The 13573-nt window shown below is 38.6% G+C and overlaps 1 protein-coding gene across 2 annotated transcripts in view; it reads right to left on the reverse strand.

The window, feature by feature from the left end:
• The window catches only part of LOC127933927 (spondin-1-like), a 210311-nt gene that overhangs the window by 163327 nt on the left and 33411 nt on the right, over positions 1-13573 (reverse strand). For both annotated transcript variants that reach the window (XM_052531064.1, XM_052531065.1), the window contains exon 3: positions 12608-12741. In XM_052531064.1, coding sequence (XP_052387024.1) covers positions 12608-12741 — 134 coding nt within the window. The remainder of the gene's footprint in view (positions 1-12607; positions 12742-13573) is intronic.

Below are 13573 nucleotides of genomic sequence, written 5' to 3' on the forward strand. Positions count from 1 at the left end.
CAGCCGCGGTAATGGTTATTTAACATCCAATTTAAATTCTATCAATGAGATGTTATTAAGGGCAGACTCACTTTCCTGCTTTTACACAGCTGATGCTAATCGCCTCTCTCCCAATGTGTGTGAGTAAGAGAGATCTTCTCAGGCCAGTGCTCAAGGCTATATAATGCAAATTTGAGGGCCTGCATCAACCCAGAAAACCACCGGCAGAGAGATTTGTGCCACTGAAATACAGTATGCAGGTTACATTTATATATACACATTAGGGACCTGGATACCAAACAACGGTGCCATATAATTATACTGTAATTATATTACCTTTTGACTAATAAACTGGATTATTTGGATTGGCTTTTAGCAAAATTGCTTGAAGCGCAAGGTTTATAATGAGCCTTCACTGGCCTAAAAAGATCTATATTTCATTTAGTGCTTCGCTTTCCTTTTAATTCAGACATTCATAACAGTGTTTGAAAACAGCTTGAATAGAAATTGTTTTTATTTATTTATGTTTTTTTTTTTTTCTTTGTTTGGTTTTTTTTTACCAGTCCGAGCTTAATAAGGGCATTAGCCGATTTTACACACGATTTTATAAAGTCAATAACATAATCTTGTTTATTGTATGTAGTACCCAAAGGAAAGATAAACCCCAAATTAAATTAGCTTCTTATTGCCTGCAACTGATATTAAATGGAAATCAATTAAAGAAATTTGCTGAGTGTTAAGTTTCTGTGGCCCGTTTCAATAAAGAGTTTAAACCAACTCTTGAGTTTAAACTTGAACTCTGAGTTGACTTACCCTGAGATGGGAAACTCTGAGTTTTCGGTTACAGAACAGCTGCAATTAGTTAGTTTAATCAACTCTAAATTGACTAAATTTTACTCTGATATTACGATTCACCATGGCAACAGCTCCCGCCAAAAAGCTGTCTGCATACTTCAGACTCAATGTAAATGTAATTCTTATCAGTGTTATAATATCACAGGTGAAAACTGGAAGAACGTTAGATTAATGAACTAATAGCTAATAATTTTTATGGCATCTCATGGGCTCTAGATACTATTTACAGAAAAAAATGTACAGTGAAAATCGACATATATTCAATTTACCATGTAAAAGAAGCAGTTCTTTGCAACAGGCTAAGTGTAAATAATAATTAGATGCTAGTTATACTTTATACTGGCAGATACATACTAGGCCCATTTGCAACTCAGTATTGTTATACATTAACATGATGCAATAATTACAGATTGTAAATTATTATATTTATTACAATTCTAAATAGTTGTATCATTATTAAAAACTCGCAATTTATTCCCACTTTTAAAACATATTGTTAATTTGTATTGAAGCCGGACTCTAACCCAATCAATCGCGTTACAAGCTAGTTTTCCGTGCCCAAAACATTACTGCCTACACCATTGAAGCTGTTATTCACATGTGTCTCACTTAACCTTATGTGTCAATGGAGGGTGGAGCTACAGTAGATTTGCACTTAGTAATAGACACTCAGAATAATCTTGTTTTTCCATTTGCATTAAGATTATTTTTGTTACCACACTTACTACACATATCATCTGACTAAAGTAAAATGCACATAATTTAGATCCCCCCAGGAAACAAGAAAGTGAAAGTGAAAGTGAAGTGCCAAGTATGGTGACCCATACTCATACTCAGAATTTGAAAGAAAGTGAAAGTGAAAGTGAAGTGACATTCAGCCAAGTATGGTGACCCATACTCAGAATTTGTGCTCTGCATTTAACCCATCCGAAATGCACACACACACAGAGCAGTGAACACACACACACACTGTGAGCACACACCCGGATAAGTGGGCAGCCATTTATGCTGCAGCGCCCGGGGAGCAGTTGGGGGTTAGATGCCTTGCTCAAGGGCACCTAAGTCGTGGTATTGAAGGTGGAGAGAGAGCTGTTCATGCACTACCCCCACCCACAATTCCGTCCGGCCCGAGACTAGAACTCACAACCCTTCGATTGGGAGTCCAACCCTCTAACCATTAGGCCACGACTTCCCTAAGAATAAGTATCTTAAACATTTTTTATCATATAGAAAATCAATCTTTATTTTATTAATTTTCTAAATATATAAAAATTTGTACATGGGGGAAAAAAGGAAGAAAAAAACACTTAGTAAGAAGAGCATTTTACCAGCGTGGATCAATTAAGTGTTTAAAAAGGGGAAGAGACTAAAAGAAAATCTGGGTTTATCGAAAAAACCTGCTCCTGACAAGGTTAGGTTCATAGAGTAAGTTACCATGGTGACTGACTCTGAGTATAAGTTACCTCTCTTTCAGAAATGGGCTTGACTTACCCTGTTTTTTCGTGTTTGACAAACCTCCCATTCTGAAACAGAAAACCTAGAGTTTCCCTTATTTCAGGGTTAACATACTCAGAGTTTTCACTTAATCTCCTTTCTGAAATGGGCCCGTTATTTTCTGTTCTGTTGTGTTTTGGTTTATCTGCTTTCCAGTTTGCATGTGTTCCCTCATATGTTTCTATTGTTTTTTATTTGTAAATTAGTTCCACAAACCTGTTATTTTTCTTCTTAATTGCCCTGTTCTAGTATTTAAGCCGTCTGTTCCTTAGTTTATCATCTGCTATTTATGGATTTATGTTGCTGAGCAATAGAGACTATTTGTTTATGGATTTGTAGATATTCTCCTGGATTTATGATTGAAAATTTTTTTTTGAAATTCACTCCTTAGATTTGCATTATTCAACCAACACCTAACAGAATAGCAGAATTTAGTTGCATTGTCCTTTTTGTTTTATTTATTTATTTATTTTCCCCCTCTGCCGGAATGGACTTGCAAGCCATACAGCTCCTATGCCTGGATGTCTGTTTTTAATGTGTTACACTGGTGCCGAAGCCAGGGAGGAAGGAGGGACACGCTGCTGAAGATCCCTCGCCGCTGGAATGGATCCACGGTGCCATCGAGGGAGTGTGCTACCGAGGATGCTCGAGGTGGAGGGCTGGAGTGAGTTGCCGGGGGGACGGACAAACTCACTCCAGCCCACCGCCTCGATGACTCCTTTGGGAAAGATGGCGGCGGCGGACAATCAAACGAGGTTTTAATAATCAAATTGACACAAAACAGCACGACAGCATGACAGCCCTACGCTAACGACTGCTGCGCACAAAACCAAACACAAAATAAAGCCCACGCACAGTCCTCTCTTGTCCTTCACTGTCGTTGCTCTTTTTTTGTATCCTTCCGATCTCCTCCGTGGTTCTCGAGACCGGTGAGGGTCGCAGCCAGGTGTCTAACATTTCCCAATCACTCCACCGGCCTCGCTCCGTTCCCACGACTCTCGGCCCCGCCCAACTTGTCACATTAGTGCAACCCTAGACTGTGACCCATCTTGTTCCATTCTGTGACCTACATTTTGAAAACCCCTGCCCTAGTGGATTTAGCCACTTTTGTAGAGAGGGGGTGCTCTAGAATTGTGGATAACTGCTTCACAATCGACAACGCGAGCAGGATTTCACCAGCTCCACTTCCAATAAAGAAGCTAACATTGTCCCAGAACCCCGAGTGTGAGAATGCATCTGACCAGGTGTGTGAGCCAGCAACACCATGTATCGCCATGAGAATACTTGGGAAGGATCCCCTGTCTCCGCCTCGGAGACCCAGACTCTACCTTGGCCCTCTGACCCATTGGCACCACCTTGGCTCATTGCTCCCTCTTCTCCACCCTGGCCCATCATCCCACTGGCTCCATTGGGCTCCCTTGTCCGTCCAGCTCCGCCTTTGTCTGTTGTCGACCATCATTTGCCTCGATTCCACTCCTTTGTCTTCGGTTTGTCACTCCATCCCTCTGGCTCTGTCTGACTTCTCCTTCCCTCCAACTCCTCCTTGGCCCTCTGTCGCTCTGGATCCACTGTCGTCCACCCCGCCTCCCCCTCGGTCGGCTGAGGTGCCAGCTCTCCCAGCTCCCCTCTCTGTCTCCATTCTAGGCTCCTCTCCCATCTGCTCTGTCTCCATCTGTCATTTGTTTCTATGGTTTCTATTTATCAATTAGCTCCACACACCTGTTCTGTTTCTTCTTAAAGGGGTCATATTATGCTTTTTTTAAAGATCATCATTTCGTGTATTTGGTGTAACATGTTGACATGCTTTAAAGCTCTGGTAGGTAACTTTTGACGCTCTAGCATTTAATAAACAGAACTGCTTGCGTCGTGCGGAAGAACATTGTAGCCAGAACTACTTCTCTCTGTTTATGTCTATTAAGAATCACAAAGGTACTGGGTTACTACTAAAAACACGGTTTGGAAAATGGATTCATGGTGTATTCACTTATTATATACACTTTTCTACATTTTGAACATAAACAAAGTTACGGACCACAACTCTGATTGGTTGTTTCTTACCGGGAGTAGATGAATTTCTGCAAATGGCAATAGGACCACTGGGAGGTGCCAGACGAGCTTGATTTTTTCACAGATTATCTGTCTCATATTCTACTGTCAGGACATAATGACAGGTTTAACAAATATGTAAATACTGTACATTATTCTAGGTCCTCTATACCCCACCTCTCTCAAACTCGTTATTTTCTACAAAGTCTTTTTTTCCGACAAGTGCAGTCTGCACTGATTGGCCTGCTGACCCAGTACATTATGACTGGCCGAACACCACAAGCACTCGTCAGAAATGTAACACCCCTTTCCATAATCAAGAGCTTCATCATTCAAAATAAATGTAAACACAGTTAATAATGTCCTTAGCTTTAACATCAGTTCAAACCCAAAAGGGGAACAGAGTTGCGTGACAGACACACTGATAAAGCTTACATGTGTTTGCAGTACACAAGCCATGGTTAAAACATCTGACTCCACTGTGATGTGACCGTCTCTCTCTCTCTCACACACGCGTGCGCATGTACACACACACAAACAAACACACAGCGCAAAACTCTCCATTTGACCAGTCAATAGCAAATACTTAAACTAATAACAAAACATACTTAAAGTTATATTATAGTCTTTGCAACTTCAGTGTTCTTAACTATGTACAATCAGCTTGTAACACTTCAAAGAGAAAGAAAAACTTGAAATCACATCATATGACCCTTTTAATTGTCCTGTTCTAGTATTTAAAGTCTGTCTGTTCCTTAGTTCATCATCTGTTATTATTTGGATTTACATTGCTGAGCCTTTGAAACTGTTTGTTTATGGACTTGTAGATATTCTCCTGGACTTATTTTGACATTTACTCCTTCACCGTGCGCTATTACTCAGCCAATACCTAACACTAACATATCTTGCTCTACTCTAATCTGATTACAGCAGACACATGCTAACTCCAGGTTTAAATGATGACCCAAAAATCATTATACTAGGTGTAATTGAGTTTATTCTAAAATACTATCAAAATATTTGTAATATTGTTATTAATTTATTTCTAATCTGGATGCGTGCATACAAACTGTACTGAATCGGATTAAAATGGTAGTCTGGGGTACAGTCAGTGTAAACTCTGGTATGGTCCGCTGCATATATTATTGTAAATCATTGACTGATATTGATGACATATGATTTGGTTAAACTGTGTGTTTACCTGGTACACCCTATGTTATGGGCACTATAACATAGGGTGTGAAATGTGTTGGGAAACCAGTATTTGTTAAACATGGAAACCAGTATGTGTGTTTGTGTGTGCATTCTTACTTTCCTAACAAGCAGGGCTGATATGCTGCATGCAGAGAGATAATTGTATACCTAATTTTGCTCGCCTCCAGCAGAAATTGAGTCCTGAATTCTTTGGAACATTTGCAGTGCATTTGTGGCAGATAAACGCAAATGCCTTTCTGTGATGATGTTTTGAAAATAAAACCAAAGGCCGAACTGATTTGATACAAAACTCTATTTATATTTGTAATATTTTTGCATCACTGATGATTTGATGAATGAACAAACAAACGAAGGAATGAAGGAAATACAAGCATTGATAATCATACACAATAAGACCAGGGGCCAGTTTTTCCAAAGGTAATCTGATCAGATTTTGTCCAACAGATAGGCTCAAATCTTAAAAATGGTTTGTAAAAAAAAAAAAAAAAGATTCTGAATTTGTATCAGGTCACAAAATCCAATTTTGGGTTTGATCTGGAATAAATCCTTGTTTGAACATTTTAGTAAGATTGGGATACTTTTGATCCAAATAAACTGGATTATTTTGATCCCAGCAGTAGGGTGAATTACAGGAACAAAAATGTAATAAAAGTTGAAAACCTAAAAAAATAAAATACAATTGTAATATGTTGTATATCCCCAAACAGTTGTGTTTATCTGAAAATCGTACGGATGAGGTGATATACTGTACAACACGATTTTACAACCTGCCAATTTCCGAAGCAATCGCACAAAGTTGATAGGCGCGTTCGACTTGAAGCAGCGCTGCACAGAAAGATCACTGTATGACATTAAAGTACGTACCGTGAGAGCGATAAGAGAGCACACAGATCCAATGCATTCGAATCACTCTCATGGTACTTTAATGTCATACAAGTGATCATTCTGTGCAGCGCTGCTTCAAGTCGAACGCACCTAATATAACTGCTCCCCCTCACTCATAACTGCATATAAAACATTGATACAAGCCGTGAAAGTTTCCAACACATACAGGTTCTTTTTCAGCAACAGGAAACCAGGATGTCTGGTCACCCTAGTGTGTGTGTGTGTGTGTGTGTTCTTGTATATGGTTTATGGGAACAGAAATATCTATAATGACAATTATAATGTATTACAATGTAAACATGGTTTATGAGGACACTTCCTGTGCCCTGGAAAACCAAATGGCTTAAAAAAAATACTAAACAGTGTTTAATTGAAAATTTAAACATGCATTTTTCCGTGATGGATAGAGGTAGTGTATGGGGATAGAATATACAGTTTGTACAGTATAGAAAACCGATACGTCTATAGAGAGTCCCCGTAAACTACATATGTGTGTGTGTGTGTTTGTGTGTGTGAGAGAGAGAGCGAGAGAGAGAATTAAAAAGCAGGGTACATGCTGCTAGAAACCTCATACAGCACTCGCTTTTTCCTGTCAGAGTTCAGCGAGTTTATCCTCCTGGACAATAGTCCACATTCACCGTGGCGTTGCCGTCTTCATCTTTCTTCTTCTGTGGTTTTCCTAGTTTGTGTTTGGTCAACTTCAGATAGATCAACAAATCTGCTCGCTCGACCACACACGTCATGAATTCAAACTGATAGCTCAAAAACTTTTTAGACATGTTTAAAAATGATCGAGAGGTCGGGAAGTACTCGTAAGATACTCTGCTCGGCTCGTAATTCCTCACACATGATACAAGCTGTGACCATACGAGCATACACAATTTCCACATGATTGAAAAAAAAATTTAACTCGTATGTCAGCAAAGATCGCACCGTGTACGCCCGCCTTAATCCAGATTTGGAAATCTGAAAAAAAAAGGTGTGTATTTGGATAAGGGTGATACAATCCAATTTATATGAAAACTGGCACAAAAGTAAGGATTCTGGGTAGAAAAACAGGATTTCCAAATTCAGACCATTCTGATCCAGATTAAACTTTTTTAACCAGCCCAGGGATTCATGTTGATTGATTTCATGGTTTCAACGGTAAGAAATACAGCTTAGCAGCTTGTCAACAGCCATGAATCAAGAATTCCAGGGAGACATATGTCATAAACAGGTAACTATTTACCCACCGGCACTGCAAGTTGCATGAAGAAACAATTTGACACACCACAGAAGGTTTCTTGTTCTCTTTAAATTTTGCATTGTCAAATTATTATTTTTTTTTAGTCTTTTGCTTTTACTTGTAAGACTGCTAGGAGTAAATAGGAGAAAGAAAAAGTTTTGATTTCATGGAGCATTTCTGCTCTCAGCATCCCCTCTAGAATTCACTTACAGCAAAGCTCTGAGTACAGCAACCTCGCCATGCATCTCTACTCATTACCCACACTCCAGCTCTTCTACCCTACTCCCCACCTCTCTGTATCCTTTCTGCCTCAAGTGTGCCCTCTTGATTGCTCATGCTGGTTTGATGCTTCCATGTCTTACATTTTTTGATATTGCACTTTTTTTCATGTCCTCTGGACTCCACTTGTATTATCTTGTACTGCATTTTTTTTTTATTTGCCAACCACTGAAACACACACTTTTATTTTTTTTCATAGTTTATATCCAGAGGATTAACTCTTGAGCTGAAACTCAGTCTCAAGCTCTTCCTTTACATACATCAAGTCTTATAAGTTATGATACAACTTATTTTTACAATAGTATCCAATCTGAAAAACAATCATGGAACAAGCATAATCTCTCCGTATTCTGACAACTTCCTGCCTACATACCTGCACCCTCTCATTAACGTCCACCGATGATTTGCACTGTCTAATTTTATATGGATTGACTAAAAGTGTCCATGCAGTCTAAGACTGATTACGAAACCAATTCTACTGATTCAGAGTAAATAAAAGGAAGATAAAATTAGATTTCCCTTTATGGATTTTACCAATATTGTGGAAAATCGCACAACACGATTTAGGTGATTTTGTATCTTTTTGCATTGTATGGCTATGATTGGCTGCTCATGCAAACTACACTGAACAAAATTATAAATGCAACACTTTTGTTTTTCCCCCTTTTATTGGGGGGGGGGTGGGGGTGTGCAACACATCTCCCTCACATAGAGATGTTGATTGTGGCCTGTGTAATGTTGGTCCACTCCTCTTCAATGGCTGTACGAAGTTGCTGGATATTGGCCGGAACCTGAACACGCTGTCGTATACGAGCATCCCAAACATGCTCAGTGGGTGACATGTCCAGTGAGTATGCTTGCCATGCAAGAACTGGAATGTTTTTAGCTTCCAGGAATTGTGTACACATCCTTGCAACATGGGGTAATGCATTATCATGCTGCAACATGAGGTGATGGTCCTGGATGAATGGCACAACAATGGTTCTCAAGATCTCGTCATGGTTTCTCTGTGCATTCAAAATGGCATCAATAAAATGCACCTGTGTTTGCTGTCCATAACATACACCTACCAGTGATGCGCGGGTTGATCCAAAATGAGCGGGTGCCTGCGGTCACCCGTGGTTACCCATGGTTACGAGTCATCCAAAAATATTTTTTACGATATTCGGGACGTGGTCGGTCGGGTCGTTTGAAATAAAGATGCCAATTAAACCTTTATATAGTACTAGACACAATTTTTAAATGCATAGGCCTAAACTTTATTGGCTGAATAACTGGGGCGAATATAGTGACCACCTGTCCCGCTTTTTTTCTTTTTTTTACCCTCACCTCACGCAAATTGAGCATCTGTCCCGCTTTTTCATTCGACCCTGCCTAATAAATGCATGGAAATGTCCATAGGCGTACTGTTAACTTATGTCCAATAGTTCAGAGGAGAGCAATAAAAGGGTTAGTCGATAGGCTGAGTCTTACGTCAATCTAACTGTTGACTGGTGCACGAAAGCCTCCTCAACATTAGTCAACAATCTCAAATTGGAGATCGCGCATGCTGATTGGTCAGGTTAAGCAGCCGTGGCCACAAAAAAGAGAAGATTGCACTTTTAATAGCGAATAGACCGCAACTTACTCTTGGTTAAGGCAAGGCAAGGCAAGTTTATTTATATAGCACATTTCATACACAATGGTAATTCAAAGTGCTTTGCAAAGAAGAAAGTAAAATAATAATGAAGAAAAATAATAACAAGAATAAAACATGGAATTTTAAAGCTTTAAAAATTATTTTAAAAATTACTTATTTAAAATGAAATTAAACCAGTTAGAAAATTATTTTACATTAAAAAATGAACAGTGAAAATATAGTGCAATCAGTTTGGACATTGCACAGTGCACAGCTAAACAGATGAGTTTTAAGTCTAGATTTAAATGTGACTAGTGTTTTAGCACATCTGATCTCTTTTGGAAGCCGATTCCAACTGCGGGCGGCATAGTAACTAAAGGTGGACTCCCCTTGTTTTGTGTGAACCCTTGGTATTTCTAACTGACTCTATCCTAGTGATCTGAGTGATCTGTTAGGCTTATATTCAGTGAGCATATCTGCAATATATTTCGGTCCTAGGTCATTTACTGACTTATATACAAGTAAAAGTACTTTCAAATGAATCCTAAATGTAACTGGAAGCCAGTTTAAGGACCTGATGATTGGTGTCATATGTTCAGATTTTCTGGTTCTTGTCAAAATCCTGGCAGCAGCGTTCTGGATGAGCTGCAGCTGTTCAATTGTCTTTTTGGGAAGGCCGGTGAGGAACCCACAATAGTCCACCCTGCTGGTGATAAAGGCATAAACAAGTTTCTCCAAGTCTTGGCTGGAAACAAAACATATAATTCTTGCAATGTTTTTTAAATGATAGTATGCTGATTTAGTTACTGCTTTGACATGACTACTGAAACTAAGGTCTGTCTCCATAATCACACCAAGATTCATGACTTCATGACTAGAGTCAAGGTATGCATTCACCTTGAAAACTTTGTTTCCAAATTCAGTTTTTCCCTTGTTTAATTGAAGAAAGTTCTGGCACATCCAACTATTAATTTCATCAATGCATTGGCAGAACGAGTCAATGGGTCTGTAGTCATTTAAAGATAAGGCTAGGTAAATCTGGGTATCATCAGCATAGCTGTGATAGGCAATTTGGTTCTTTCTCATTATTTGACTTAGTGGGAGCATATACAGGCTAAACAAGAGTGGTGCAATAATTGTTGTTCACAAATATTTTAGTTAAATTAACTTTTTTCATTTGGTAAATCTGACATTTACATTTTACAGTATATTACTGTTTTTCCTTGACTTAACGGCAACAAACTGTAGAAAAACACTTATTTTTGCAGGCAGCAGGGGTGCAAGTAAATAACTGTTTTTCTACAGTTTGTTTCCTGTAAATTAATTACAGTTTATTACTGTTCAATTATGTTCCATGCTGTTTTTTCTTTAAAAAACATACACATTCAAACACATTCATATTGCTCTACTGACTGCAGTTACAAGTTTGCCCCAGTAAATTTTCCAGATTCGGAAATAGCTAAGAAAAAAGCTGTAGAAACTTTGGGTGATATTTTGGGTCAGGTAGTGTCTTAATCTTTTAGTCGGTGGATTTAAAAAGAAATATAGGCAATATATTAGAAAGCTTGACATGTCTACTTTTAAATGAAAATATTCAAACTAAAATAAATATGCTACTCTCTGATTATGTACGAGTTGCGGGCAGGTTATTTGAAAACATTGGTAGGGTATGGGTTGTTTATACGCTGACCCGCACATCACTGACGCTTGCCCATACCATAACCCCACCAACACCATGGGCCACTCGATCCACAATGTTGACATCATCAAACTGCTCACCCACACGATGCCATACACGCTGTCTGCCGTCTGCCCTGTAGAGTGAAAACCAGGATTCAGCTGTGAAGAGAACACCTCACCAAAGTGCCAGACACCATCGAATGTGAGCATTTGCCCACTCAATTCAGTTACAACAACAAACTGCAGTCAGGTCAAGACCCCGATGAGGACGACGAGAATGCAGATGAGCTTCCATGAGATGGTTTCTGAAAGTTTGTGCAGAAATTCTTTGGTTATTCAAACTGATTTTCGCAGCAGCTGTCTGGGTGGCTGGTCTCAGATGATCTTGGAGGTGAAGATGCTGGATGTGCAGGTCCTGGGCTGGTGTGGTTACACGTGGTTTGCGAATGTGAGGCCGGTTGGATGTACTGCCAAATTCTATGAAATGCCTTTGGAGATGGCTTATTGTAGAGAAATGAACATTCAATTCATGGGCAACAGCTCTGGTAGACATTCCTGTAATCAGCATGCCAATTGCACGCTCCCTCAAAAAATGGGGGCAAAAACAAAAGTGTTGCGTTTATGTTGTTGTTCAGTGTTATTTCCCAGTGGAGTTTAGTAAAGTATCTATCTATCTATCTATCTATCTATCTATCTATCTATCTATCTATCTAGAAAGACATAGATTAACAAAACTGTCAACTGTCTGGCTACCAACAATGCCTTATTTTGTGTTTAACAGAATAAAGAAAAGCTACACACTGTTTTGCTGCTGGTATCTTTATAGAAAATACACGAATTACAGTTATATAATTTTTTTCATAGCAATTAGTACCGTGAAGACATGGTGTCACTCAATTAGAACATTGCACATGACATACAATTGAGACTGTCTTTATATACAGCACACATGTATTTTTTTTTTTTTATTATTACTTTCTATAAATGTTTAGGTTTGTCATCTTATTTCACATTTCTCAACCCTGGTCTTGGAGGACCCCCAATACTGCACATTTTGAATGTGAGACCCACATGTATCATATACTGTGGTATATTCTAATGAGCTGATGAGTTAAATCCGATGTGTTTAATCAGGAAGTGTGGCAGTGTGGGTTCCTCCAAGATGAGGGTTGAGAAACATTGATCTAGTGTACCAAGTGATCAACAATTTGGAAATTGTTTTAAGAGAAAGAATTTGTTCTATTACCATGATGACTGTAGATCCATGTGTTTCCCCTAAAATTCCACCCTGGGTAGAATTATAAGGTGAGGATAGTTATGACACTTACTTCAACAGTACACAGCCAATGCCTGATGGGGGTGCCGTCCAGAACACCTGTATCCTGGTCCTCCTTCGTGGGGTGCTTTCTGTCACTGCTGGAGGGCAGTTTGTCATAAACTGTGCGTCTTCCTCATCGATTATCTACAGAGTGCGCAAATCCATATTTGTCAGTACAAATGTGTCCGATTAAAATATTGCAGCATTCTTGTTACCTTCTCTTCATATAAGACACGTAAAATGTAAAATGTAAAATGATAAAACATAAAACTTTGTAATAATAATACTGAAGATTATCACCCATTTTTATCTGCCAAAATGAGTGTGTTTTTATGTGTGCAGTGAGCTATCACCTGTAGTCTTAAGAGGTCAGTGGCAATACCCACAATTCCCCTTCAGACATCCTCCATCCAATAACCCAAACAGCAATAACAAAGGTGATGGATTTGATTTGATGTGACAGAGAGAGCTACACATGGTGTACTTAATCTACAGCAAAACCCTGTCGGTGTCAGCTCTTACCCTACAATAAAACATTTTTTTTTTTTTTTTTTTTTTTTTAAACAAAGTACCTTATTTTTAAATATTTCATAACTCTTCAGTTTTGTTTTGTTCCTGAATGAATCTATATTAATATCATTATTATTTTTTTTATATTTATTATTATTTTAATTTATTTTTTGTTGTGAATCAGTTAAATAGTTCAAAGTCTAATCAATACATACGACCAATGATATTTTGAAAAATAATCAGTGTATTAATGATTCACTAAATATAGAGTCATATGGTATTTTAAAGTGTCCTAATATTGTGTTGGAGTCCCCTACAACAGGTTTAAATGCATCTCAGGTCAAAAAAAAAAAAAAACATTGTCATTTTCTCAGAATATACATTTAATCATCTGCCAATGATTAGGAAACTATTAGTTCCAAGCAAGTTTGGAACAAACCCCTCGCTTCCACAAGCCTACTCTGCT

Source organism: Carassius gibelio, chromosome A18 (assembly GCF_023724105.1).
Source record: "Carassius gibelio isolate Cgi1373 ecotype wild population from Czech Republic chromosome A18, carGib1.2-hapl.c, whole genome shotgun sequence".
Taxonomy (NCBI): Eukaryota; Metazoa; Chordata; class Actinopteri; order Cypriniformes; family Cyprinidae; genus Carassius; species Carassius gibelio.